We start from the raw sequence: 13,378 nt of genomic DNA on the forward strand, positions 1-13,378 counted from the left end.
TGTATTGTTTTATAGTCAAGTAATAAAAATAGTATGATTGTATAATTTTGATTTACTCTTTTTACAATTTTTATATGAAAGTTGTTCTCATTTAGGTCACCTTTATATATATATATAGTATATAATTGAGTTATCTTATGAGTCTAACAAATCAATTTGTACTTGACTTGTTTATTTAACGAGTTCAATTTTTAGCTTATGTTCAACTCATTTGGTCAATTAAACAAATTTATCGAGCTTAATAATAAATCGAGTTTGGAAAAAATGTCAAATTAGTTCAATTCATTATTACTCATAATTTCAATCATGAGATTATGAATCTCTAGGTGTCTAACCAAGTAAATTGCCCCTAATAATATAATATTTTAAATTAGTAATGTTTCAATATTTTTTATGAACCATTATTTCATTTTTAATAAAAAATTATATCATTTTTCACGAGCATGACATTATTGTTATTGTTAAATGATTTAGAAATCATAATTATAGAAATACTATATGCTCTTGTTGTTTAGGGTTGTATGCCTATCATTCTCAAATTATACTAGATATTATATGTATTTTACTACATTTTTTTATAATTTTAATACTGTAGAATATTTGTATATAAAGCAAACAGACAATATGATAGCAAATCAAGACAGGAGACACTGATGAAATGTAATCTTTAAAAAATAATATACTATCCTATAAATATCTCCTCCATCATAAGAAAATTAATATGTGTCATAAAATATTATTTATCGTGGGAAAGTATATAAAATTCATTTAAACTGAAGTAATCATGAGGAACTACTTTTTCTTCTTAGTTTCTTCTTAAACTTTATGGCTTTGTGAAATTGATCTATGTACAAATATATTATTATATTACTAATATGTCAAAAGAAAAATACTACAATCAGATTTACAACAATTACAATACAACAATGCTGCTAGTCAACATTATCATATAGGAATTCAGCCATTCTAAAATTGATTGACAAAAAAATGATAAATAAATTGCAGAGTTAAATGTAGTTAATATACTAAGACTAGTATACATAAAAAATTAAATAATAATAATTTAATAGTCTATATTAAAACAAAATGGAATTTTTAATTACTATTAATTTAACATGTCAATGCAGTAGTTAATTTCACCTATAACGAAAATTTATGGAGTAATTTGAATAAAAGTTTATGATATTTTTATGTACCTTTTAATTTTATAATTAGTGATTGAATTTTTAGCATTAAAAAAAGAAAGAAAGAACAAGTCTCAAAAGTCCCTCGCAATATTAGGAAATAAAACAGAAATGGTCGGAACCTGACACTCATCCTTTTAAGTATTTTCTTCACTTACGCATCACCCAAAATCTGATCAAATTCTCATATCCTCAATCTCAATCTTCATCTTCATCATGGCTATGAGTACTTCTGATCTATTATCCAAACTCAATCCAACTCAGCATTTCCCTCTACACTCTCTCCTCCACTATTGCTCTTCAAACGTTTCTGGATTCCCTCATTCTCCCTCTCATTTCACCATCTCCCAGGTTTTTTCTTCTTTTTTGGTTATCTGGGGTTGTTTCTTTTGCATCAAAGTTTGTTTTTTTTGTTAAGGGGTTGAGTTTTGATCTGATTGTTGTGGTTGTTGGGTGAAATTGTTTGTAGTTTGGGCATGGACAATCTAACCCAACTTACTTGTTGGAAGTGGGTGCTGAGGGCTCTGTGGTGAAGCGATATGTTCTGAGGAAGAAACCTCCTGGAACGTTGTTGGCTTCAGCTCATGCTGTTGACAGAGAGTTTCAGGTTCTTTTATATATTTTCTATTCATTTGTAATCTCTTAACAGCATCTCCATTTGCAAGTTAAGGCTGCGTATATTTACTCTTCTCCGACTCCACTAATGATATGTTTGTGAGTTGGATTTTTGGAGGGAATGAGGAGACTTCAAGCCATGAAATACACGTACGAGAGAATCTGAAGCCTTTCTTTTCCATTCATTTCCCTCCAAAACCCAACTTGCAAACAAAATATAAGTGAGAGACTCGTGCAATAGGCTGAATTTGGTAATCTCTTAACAGATGGATTGGATAGATAAATACTCTTTTGTTTTGGATTTGAGAAGTTGATAGTTTAGAAAGTTTTGTAGTTAATCAAGTCGTTATGATGAGTCACTAAAACTACTGTTATCATCCGGGAGCAAAATAAGCATGGAGATTTTAACCAATGTGCCAAAGTAGAACTTATTGAAACTTGGGCTCCAATGCTACTGCTCATCACCAAAGAGCCAAATAGCCAGAGAGATCTTCAACCAATGTGCCAAAGTAGAATGACAGCAAGCGCTACATCTTAACCTGAAACCTTAAGGCATCATCTTGCCCACAAGTCTTCTATATCTCCCTGGGTCTGGATTTGACTCCCTTTGATTCATTGGAGTACCAACAGGCTTGAGTCTAACATTTCAGTGTCCTTTAAAATATCTAGAACATATTTTTTGTTCTATATAACAATACCTACTTGTGTCCAAGTATCACAAAGGTCCTAAGTCTTTTGTTTGGAAGTGTTTAAATATTTTTATATGAGGTTTAAAGCCGTCATGATTATTGCCAGTAATAATAAGACCTATGCCTTCTTGTGCTTGTGCAATTAAGTGTAAATGTTATTTGATTAAAACAATGAAGAAATGTAGGCACTCTGAATATGTGATATGCTTTCTAAAGGGCTTACGTGATGAATTTAGCACTACTACGGAACCCTTACATATTTTCTATAAACAAAGTATACTCACTGCTACGTCAACAAGAAAGACTATTAGTGTATGAATTTTGTTAGGACAAAGGCATTGTTTAGCTCTAATGATTCAAAACTGCTGTCCAATGCAAATGATAATTGTAAATTTGCACAGGACAAAGGAAGAACCTCAGGTAAAATTCACTTAGGACTGCAGTTCACTTCTACTGTGACCAACCACTTTTGGGTTACATATTACTTAAAGTGACTATGTTACTTAAAGTGATTATGTTACTTTTGGGTTGTATATATACATGCATGTATGTATAATTTCTCTCTCTCCAACTTACAGGTTCTCCAGGCGTTAGGTACTCATACTGAAGTTCCAGTCCCTAAAGTTTTCTGTTTATGCAATGATCCAGCTGTTATTGGAACGGCATTTTATATCATGGAGTTTTTGGAGGGACGCATATATATTGATCCCAAGCTACCAGTATGATCCGTCTTTATGTTATCTTCATTGTTCTCAACTAAAATTAGTGGGATTAAGTCTTTATTGTTGTTGTTGTTGAATGTATCAGGCTGTGGCACCGGAGACAAGGAGGGCAATTTATCTGGAAACTGCTAGGACATTAGCTTCCTTACATTCTTCTAATGTGGACTCAATTGGTCTGGGAAAATATGGACGACGTAATGATTATTGCAAAAGAACGGTAAGGAAGTGCCATTTGACAGTTTGACAAACATGGTATCGCCTAACATGTCTACAGAAAAACTGAACATGGATGCATTAAACACTTGTAATAAAATTTATGGAAATTATTTTTTGTGGTGTTCTTAAGTGGATTGAGCCCTCCACTTGGTTCTTAAGGAAGTTTGAACCTTCCATTAGGGTGCCCGAGGTCAAACCTGGATTGGGGACATTTATCCCCTTCCCCATGCCCATTTTTCATCTCCTTCCCCCATCTCCTATCCCCACGCCTGATAATGAACCAGGCCAAAACAGGGTTAGGATCAAAGCTATATTTTACCAACTTTATAGCACTGACGGATAGTTTGTTTTAGATTGAGAGGTGGGCTAAGCAATATATCGCCTCGACCAGTGAGGGTAAACCTGCAAGAAATCAAAAAATGTTTGCCCTGATTGATTGGCTAAAGAGTCAAATCCCCCCGGAAGATTCATCAGGAGCAACAGCAGGTCTGGTTCATGGGGACTTTCGTATTGACAATCTTGTGTTCCATCCTACAGAGGTAAGATACATTTAATAAGAGTATACATTTCATTAAGTTTCCTTGGATGAAAATCAAAACATCTGTATTTGTTCCGTTATTAAGGCACTGATTTTTCTACCTGGTCATGATCTAAATTAGAATATCATCATTGTAGTGGTCAAAGAAATAGAAATTCATGTTGTTCGTGTATAGGTTACCAATAGTTTATCATAATTCATTGGGATCTTAGAATGCAACTCTTGCCTGATGAAACTTCTCTCTGCTGCAGGATCGAGTAATCGGCATACTTGACTGGGAACTGTCTACCCTTGGTAACCAAATGTGTGATGTCGCATATAGCTGTTTGGTATGTACTATATAATCATTTTTCCAAGTCAATATTTTGGCACATAAACATGTATTTGTTATATTACACTGCATAGTTGGTTTGCCCCTGCATTTTGTATATATATATAGATGGTTAGTATTTTCACTTGTTCTATGGTCTGTTAAACTTATCTTACAATTGAATCAGAATATCAGATTACTTAGGCTTGAGATTAATTTTGATTTGCTAGTGAATTTTATGTTTTTTTTATCCTTTGGCAGCCTTATATTGCAGACATTGGACATGACAAAGTACAGCAAGGTCTTGAAGTTTCTGGATTACCAGAGGGAATTCCTTCACTACCAGAATATTTGGCTGAATACTGCTCTTTGGCAGTAAGTGTTATAACACAAGTATCTATTGTTATATGTGCTCAATTTGGGTTTTTGTATTACCTATAAGGAAACTTATGTAGTGTCTTTACATCAAGACACTATATTGTTAAGCTTGTTCAATGATAACTAGCTAACGTTGTAACTTGAAGATTTGAATCATGTATTTATTTTGTTTAAAACTAGTAATAGTTTTGTATTTTATTGTCATGAAAATTGGCTAGAGAAGCTTATTAGGAAAAAAATGTCTAGAGATGCTTTTTGCATATGTCTGAGATTTGTATGACATGCTGATCTATCATGTTATTCTCTAGCTAAAATTTGCAATCTATATATACATTCAGCTTTTAGAAATGGTCAAGTGAAATAATGGTAAATTGATATCCTTATCTTTGCCTACTAAAGAAACTCTAACAGAGTTTTGGATGCCAGGGAAGAAAATGGCCTCTTGCTGAGTGGAAGTTCTATGTTGCCTTCTCTTTGTTCCGCGGGGCTTCAATTTTTGCAGGCGTGTATAGTAGATGGGTTAAGGTATTTAAACTTGTTAGAGATGCTTTTTTCATTGGAGTTTAAGATTTTAATATTTGCGGCTTCTTTTTGTGCAATGCAGGGTAATGCATCAGGAGGTGAACGTGCTCGGTACACAGGGAAACTTGCAAATGAACTTATTGATGCTGCTTGGAAATTTATCGAAATGAAATCTGTGCTCCCTCAGCATCCTCCATCTGGTAGCTACACTGTTTAAACATTAAGCCTTCCTTTGGTAGAGGAGAAAGAGAGGAGAAAAGTTGAAGAGAAATATCTTCTTTCTCTCCTTTGGTTAAGGAGAGAGTTTAAGAAGAGAGAGTAAAAAATGAAGTGGGGTCCACCAAATTTCTTTCTTCTCTCATGTGAAGAGAAAATGGGAGAAGAAGACTGGGGGAGTAAAATCACTTATTTCTCTTCTTTTTCTATACAACCAAACAACACAAAACTTCATTCTATTTCTCATATCTTTCTCTCTTTTCACTCTCTATCTCACATATTTCTCTCTTCTTACTTTCTTCCCTTCAACCGAATGGAGCATAAGGGCTCTTATGTGCAACTTAGCTCACATACTTCACCAGAAGTATTACTAGATTATTACCATTATACTAATAGTTGTGGCATTTTTACTCTTACAAAACCAGTTGCAAATGCACGACACTATTCAAAAGAGTTGGTAACTGAGAAAGATACGCTGGGCCACTCAAATGGGAGAAGGTTTATTCCTAGTCAAAAGGTTTTGACTCTGAGGAACAAACTAATTAAGTTCATGGAGGAACACATATACCCCATGGAAAATGAATTTTATAAACTTGCCCAGTCAGAATCACGTTGGACTGTTCACCCAGCAGAAGGGGAGTTGAAGGAGTTAGCAAAGAAAGAAGGCTTGTGGAACTTATTTATTCCTGTATGCATCTTCATTCGGCCCTTCTATAATATACTTTATCTGAATTCTGTTATTTAGATGCTTTTATCATGGTCCCGTCAGGTAGGTTATGATTTGTTAGAGCTTCCTCCATATTTTCAATAGGTGGCATGAATTTTTATTTTTATAATCCTGGCGTATATGAGGATGATCACCATTTTCTACATTTTTATGTTGAACTTCACACTATTATACGAGATATTCCGTAATCTGAAACACAATAATCACATTATGATTCATTATTCTGGTGAAATACGAACGTAAACGAGTTAAGGTGAAGGCTTCCATTGTGAAACTTACAAATTTGTATGAAATTTGTGCTTTGGAATGTCTTCAGAGAGATGATCACATATACACCTTAGATCACATCTTGTAGTGCACATTGAAATATTAGAATGGCAATATAGAAGTTTTAAAATTGATGCATTATATGTTAAAATGTAATATGAAGATGGCCAGTTTCCTTTTGAGGACAGAGGGTGAAATAGAAGAATATAAAAGTACGTTAAAGTTTTTAGTATTGAAGATCTTGTCTGATAAGAAGGAAGACAGTGATTCTTTGGCATTTGTCGTTGATGATTATGATTGTTATTATTTTAGGTTTTGATCTTATTACCTTTCAATGCTACAATTTTTTATGTAATAAAGCCCTGTGAATGTCTCTGTTTTTATGCAGCTTGATAGTGCTGCCAGAGCAAAAAAGCTTCTTTTTGGTGGGAGCAATAATGATCTCTCTAGTGATGCAAATAACTTGTTATTGGGTGCTGGTCTGACAAATCTCGAATATGGATACCTTTGTGAGATTATGGGTCGTTCTATGTGGGCTCCACAAGTGTTTAATTGTGGTGCACCTGACACGGGTAACATGGAGGTAAGGCGGAACTTAAATATTTGTAAGGCTGATCAATAAATGACCGACTTTAATTTGATTCTCTCCTGGGTTGATCAGTATGGTGTAATTTTGTTTGATCTGGTTGTAGCATATTACTTTTTATATTAGGTGTTACTGCGCTATGGCAATAAAGAACAACAACGAGAATGGCTTATTCCTTTGCTTGAGGGGAAGATTAGGTCTGGATTTGCAATGACAGAACCACAAGTTGCATCTTCTGATGCAACCAATATTGAGTGTTCTATCAGAAGGTAGGATTGTCCAGAATCTTAAAGCAATTTATGAGTCTATGAATTATTTATTTTTGTAATTTCTCTCCATATATAGGCAAGGAGATTCATATATTATCAATGGGACGAAATGGTGGACAAGTGGTGCTATGGATCCAAGATGCAAAGTTCTTATAGTCATGGTGATTATTTGGTTAAAGGTTATTTAAGATTCCTTGTGCTATTCATATCAATAAAAAGTAATCAAGACATATACACAGGGGAAAACTGATTTCAATGCAGCGATGCATAAGCAACAGTCCATGATCTTAGTGGATATCCAGACTCCTGGTGTTCACGTAAAAAGACCATTGTTGGTGTTTGGCTTTGATGATGCACCTCATGGGCACGCAGAAGTAACATTTGAAAATGTCCGTGTGCCAGCAAAAAATGTCCTGCTGGGTGAAGGATGTGGCTTTGAGATCGCTCAAGTAAGTTGAAAAGTATTTCCTTTGTGTTGAATACTAGCATATGATGTATGTAGTTTCAATCCTTTTAGACACAATCACGAGGACATTTTGTGCAATTAACTTCCAAATCTGCTTTAGAGTTTGCAGAGCTTCAACATTCATCTGTCAATTTCTCTCTCGGCTTAAAGAATTTTTTTTTTCTTAGTTTTTATAACATAATCTACATAGTGTTGATAACATAATCTACCAAGCACTGAGCCCCAAAATGAGTATGTTGAGATAGTGTTAAGGCCTGAAAGGAGCAGCACCTCTTCCCCACATTTGGCACCATTTTTATGCATAAAATTCTGTGGCTCATTTCAATAAAAGCTAAAGTGGACAATAACTGATGTGAACCTATAATTATAGATGAAGGTCGATGTCCACTTTAGCGTTGTCTGTGGCAAATGTCAAGCTAGCAGCCCAGTGATTTTAGACTTGAATCATTTTGGGAAGCATAAATTATCATAAAAATTGGAGACGCGATTGGTAGTTTTGATATATTCTACTACTAGAACAAGTTAGAGGTTTATGTATGTGACTTATTTGCGTTTTCTGACAAGTGGATGTTTTAGAAACACTCATGATCTCTTTATATTGCTTGAGATGTTTACGGAAGTAGCAAGCAGGATATGTTTCATCTGATGCCGACTTGAAATCTTGCAGGGTAGGTTAGGTCCAGGAAGGCTGCACCATTGTATGAGACTGGTAGGTGCTGCTGAGCGAGGCATGCAATTGATGGCTCAAAGAGCTGTTAGTAGAAAAACATTTGGGAAGTTTATTGCTCAACATGGTTCATTTCTTTCTGATATGGCCAAGGTATCAGGATTGGAGGGGAAATTCATTTAGAAGTGTCAGAAATAGAAATCTCATTCAATTTGAAATTATACAGAATCTTTGCTTACTTAACTTTCCATTGTTCAGTGCCGAATAGAGCTAGAGAAGACCAGACTGTTGGTGTTGGAAGCAGCTGACCAGCTTGACAGGCATGGGAACAAAAAAGCTAGAGGGATATTAGCAATGGCCAAGGTAATTGTTCTTAGCAATAAATATACAGCACTTTTCCTTGGTTCTTGGGTTACTATGGTAGATTGGTAGCATTTGGCTCTCAAACATAACAGAATGGAACATATTTTATTCTGTTTTCCTTGGTTCCTCCCTTTTAGTGGAACAAAAATGTTACACTTTTTAACCCTTATGTCCCGTTTTATTCTATTCTATTACAAATACACCAAACTTAGAATAGAACTTATACATTTTGTTTTGTCTCGTTCTGACACATCTACCAAATGCTACCTATGGTTTCACTCATTACGATGCTTGGTCTGGGATCAGGTAGCCGCACCAAACATGGCACTGAAGGTGCTTGACATGGCAATTCAAGTGCATGGAGCAGCTGGTGTATCATCTGACACAGTCCTAGCACATCTGTGGGCAGGTGCAAGGACATTGAGGATTGCAGACGGTCCAGATGAAGTCCACTTGGGTACCATAGCCAAGTTAGAACTACAGAAAGCCAAGCTTTGAGGATCTAAAATTTTCTACACCATAAAGAAAACCACCAAATACAAAACTAAAGTGAAGCAGGAAATTGCGCAGCTAAGACAGTGATCAAGAATATTAGATGATAACCAGAAAGTAGACCAATGAGTTTAAATTGATTGGGACTCGTTCAATGCATAGGCTAGTTGAGTAATTACTTCTGCTGTATGTTCTGCCTCTCCCCAATCCCTTTTCACTGTTTTCGGTTAACTGTTTTTCGTTATAACAGTTAGGTAGTTATTCTGAAAATTTGGTGGAAAACCATGCTTAAAGGAGTATGTATCAACCTTGTTCCATTATAATTTCTTCCAAAAGATCGACCTCTTCCCTTGCCAAATTGCGTCTATTCTGCATATAATTTCCTCTGTTTGATGCAGATTTCCAGTGTTGTGCTGGATCATTTTGACTTAAATGTGCCCTTGCATAACTAGAGATGAATAACACTTTCGAATTTCCAAAATTCATGCATACCAACTTCCTTTCTTGTTGAAGCAATAATGAAAAGACCTTATTTATGATATGTAAGGAGGGAACCATTAACAGGATATGTGCCTTAGTAGTTAGTAGTATTCAATTCATCATTTAATCTTTTTAAGAAACTTATTAATATCCTGAATTTCTATACTGCTTAACTTTTTTATTCCAAAAGTATAAGAAGATATGGGTCTTAATCACTATAACTCTTCCCAAAGAATTTTAAGATCAGTGAAATAACATGAGATGTTCTTGTAAGAAATATGCCTAACATGAATCAATATATTATTTTATTGTTTGAATGACATAACTCTTAGATGAAGAGTTATCAATGAAATGTTAAAACTTTTGGGAAAGAGCCTATATATGGTGCTTGATGGAAGCACTATACTAACAATAAAAAGGACCAAAAGCATTGTCTCTATCTTTGTCCATAAAAGATTGCTCTATCAACCATCACTTAAGCAAGAACATAGTAAGAAGATAGAAGAGTTTCTCTATAAACCAAGAATACTAAACAACAGCTAAATGGAGGATCGTATCGCCATAGGGGTAAAAGTTAGTAATCTATAACTGTTCTTATGATGTGAAAACTATGATTTCTTAAGATCTATTTACACATGCTATATTTTGGAGAATGTGAAAAGCAGAACATAAACAATACACTATGTTCTTCAAATTTTTGTATATGTTCTGCAGACACTTATATATAAATGTGTTTTTGAAACACATATTTACTGTTAACATTATATATGTATGTAAAATTAACATTATATATATATTAATATATATTATTACGTTATGAAATATGTAATATAATATATATATGAGATTAACAAATATGTAATATATATGATATACATGTGATATATATAACCTTCACAGATGACATATAATTAAGTGTCAATTTCATTGGAACTTTTTGATGCAATTATTTTATGAATATGTATGTAACTTTGTAATTTATGTACAAGTTTGACACTCATATGGATTGTGAATAGTATGACTTTAGTGTTTGAAATTATTGTATGATAGATTTGTTAATCACCAAAGTGGTCAAATCTTTATGTTATTTAATTCTAAATTGTATGATCATATTTTATTTATTTGAATTATTGTATGATAGATTTATTAATCACCAAAGTGGTCAAATCTTTATATTTATTTAATTCAAATTTGTATTATCGTATTTCTTTTACTCATTAATTTGATACTATAAATGATATAACAATTATTTGTTTATGAGTAAATTGAAATTCATTATTATAAGACAATTAAGAATCGCCTAAAGGTTGATTGTTTGTTCTTATCATCAATGACCATTATGTTGGTAGTGTAAATGCATTATTAGTTATATTTATATATCTAAAGATAGTAAATGTTTCTAATTTATGCATGCATCATTGTCAAATTATGTGAATTTCTTTTAGTATCACCATGTCTAGTATGATATATTGATGGATTACCCAAAGGTAGACATTAATATATGCTTATGAAGTAATCTGAAATAATTTTGCATGTAACTCAAAGCCTTAACGTTTTTGTTTGATTTTATTGATTGCAGTACCTGTTGCTTTGCATTCACAATTCTCATTTGTTCCAACTTTCAATGGACTTAACTTCTCTGAATGGAGTGAACAAATTCAATTTTACCTTGGGGTAATGAATTTGGATTTATTACTTAGAGAAGATAAGCCAAATGCTATTACTAATATAAGTACTGAAGAACATAAAGTTCATTATAGAAATTGGGAAAAATCAAACAGATTGAGCCTAATGTATATGTGAATGAGTCTTGCTGGCAACATTAAGTCAACTCTTCCTAAAACTGAAAGTGCTAAAGAAATGCTATAATTTGTGGAAGAGCGCTCCCAAACTGTTGACAAGTCTCTTGCTGAGACACTACTGAGTACATTGACCATCATGAAATTTGATGGTTCTCGTACTATGCATGAACATGTCAAAGACAAATGGAATGTGCATGAATTGCATAATATGTTAGTTCAAGAGGAAACCAGAATGAGGAACCAAGGAAATCATTCCATCAGTTATGTTAATCATCAAGGAGCTAGAAAGAAAGTCAATAAGAAACATGGCAAGAAAGGGAAGAGACTCTTAAAGATTAATGAGTCAACTTCTCAAATCCACAAGAAGAAACATCATGATAACAGATGTCGTTTCTGTAGAAAGATTGGACATTTCTAAAAGGATTGTCCAAAACGCAAAGGTTGGTTTGAAAAGAAAAGTAAGTCTAGTGTTTATGTATGTTTTGAATTAAACTTGGCAGAAGTTCCTTATGATACTTGGTGGATTGACTCTGGATGTACTGCTCATGTTTCTAATACTATGCAGAGATTCATTACAACCTGAACGGCAAGACCAAATGAAAAATTGGTCTTTATGGGAAATAGAGTGAAGGTTCTAGTGGAAGCCGTCAGGACTTATCGTTTAATCCTTGACACTGGACATCATTTAGATTTATTTGAAATCCTTTATGTACTTAATATATCTAGGAATTTAGTTTCTTTATCTAAACTTGATGTTGTTGGATACTCTTTTAAATTTGGTAATGAATGTTTCAGTTTGTATAAATATACTCATTTAATTGGTAATGGTATATTATGTGATGGATTGTATAAATTAAATCTTGATAATCTTTTCTCTGAAACACTTCTAACCTTGCATCATAATGTTGGAATTAAGCGTGGCTTAATTAATGAATGTTCTGCTTATTTGTGGCATAAACGTTTGGGACACATTTCCAAAGAAAGAATGAAAGGATTAGTAAAGAATGAAATCCCTCCGGATTTAGATTTTACTGATCTGAATATTTGTATGGATTGTATTAAAGGTAAACAAACAAAACACACAAAGAAAGGAGCCACAAGAAGCACCAAGCTTCTTGAAATTATGAAATGCAAAAATTATGAAATCACTTTGCTTGATTGAATGGAGTTATTGAAGAATATATGAAATGCAAAAATAATTCCTTTTTGAAAACATATCCTTCAAATATTGCCACTACTCATATGCACTATCAATGTTTTGTGCAAATCCTGAAGGCTAACATATTGTAATCCATGAAATCATCATAATATTACAACGTTCCCAAATATCAAAATCAAAATTAGGAGGATTAGGGGCATGAATTGAACCATCAAGAAACTTAAATTTGTTCTTGGATAATAAGACTCGTTCTAAAGAATCATAACTTGAGGAATTCACCATTGGAATTGGGAAGAACTTGTTAATCTAGAACTCAGAAAGTTGAGATCTAGTGGAAGAGTAAGGAAGCTCAATTGGAATCTTGAAATGACAAATAATTAAAGGATGTCATTATAACCGATCTACAGAGTTTTGATGAAGACAATGTATAATGTGAAAACTTAAAGACTTGGACATCTCAACAAACAACACACCAAAAACTCAAGGTCCACATCATAGAGTCTAAGATTGCTTTTTATATTCTAGAGTTCTAAGTTGATTACCTAATATTGAGTCTTAGGTTAGGTAAACCCAAGATGGAAATGTGTCACAAAAAGTCTAAAATGGAAAATCATATAGAATGAGGCATAACATCATCATACATATATATGATAAATGACACTCATGCATTTGCATACATACATTCATGATTGTGTACTTAAAGGCTTTAT

The 13,378-nt window shown here is 33.5% G+C and overlaps 1 protein-coding gene across 1 annotated transcript; it reads left to right on the forward strand.

The window, feature by feature from the left end:
- On the forward strand, positions 1,310-9,550 carry LOC109334768 (probable acyl-CoA dehydrogenase IBR3). Its single transcript, XM_019570698.1, has 17 exons — positions 1,310-1,535; positions 1,654-1,791; positions 3,067-3,207; positions 3,296-3,427; positions 3,780-3,965; positions 4,216-4,293; positions 4,536-4,649; positions 5,079-5,177; positions 5,257-5,374; positions 5,816-6,078; positions 6,773-6,967; positions 7,097-7,239; positions 7,316-7,400; positions 7,479-7,688; positions 8,373-8,525; positions 8,631-8,735; positions 9,042-9,550. The coding sequence occupies exons 1-17, from the start codon at positions 1,401-1,403 to the stop codon at positions 9,231-9,233; spliced, it is 2,487 nt and encodes an 828-aa protein (XP_019426243.1). The 5' UTR covers positions 1,310-1,400; the 3' UTR covers positions 9,234-9,550.

This window comes from Lupinus angustifolius, chromosome LG19, assembly GCF_001865875.1.
Source record: "Lupinus angustifolius cultivar Tanjil chromosome LG19, LupAngTanjil_v1.0, whole genome shotgun sequence".
NCBI lineage: Eukaryota > Viridiplantae > Streptophyta > Magnoliopsida > Fabales > Fabaceae > Lupinus > Lupinus angustifolius.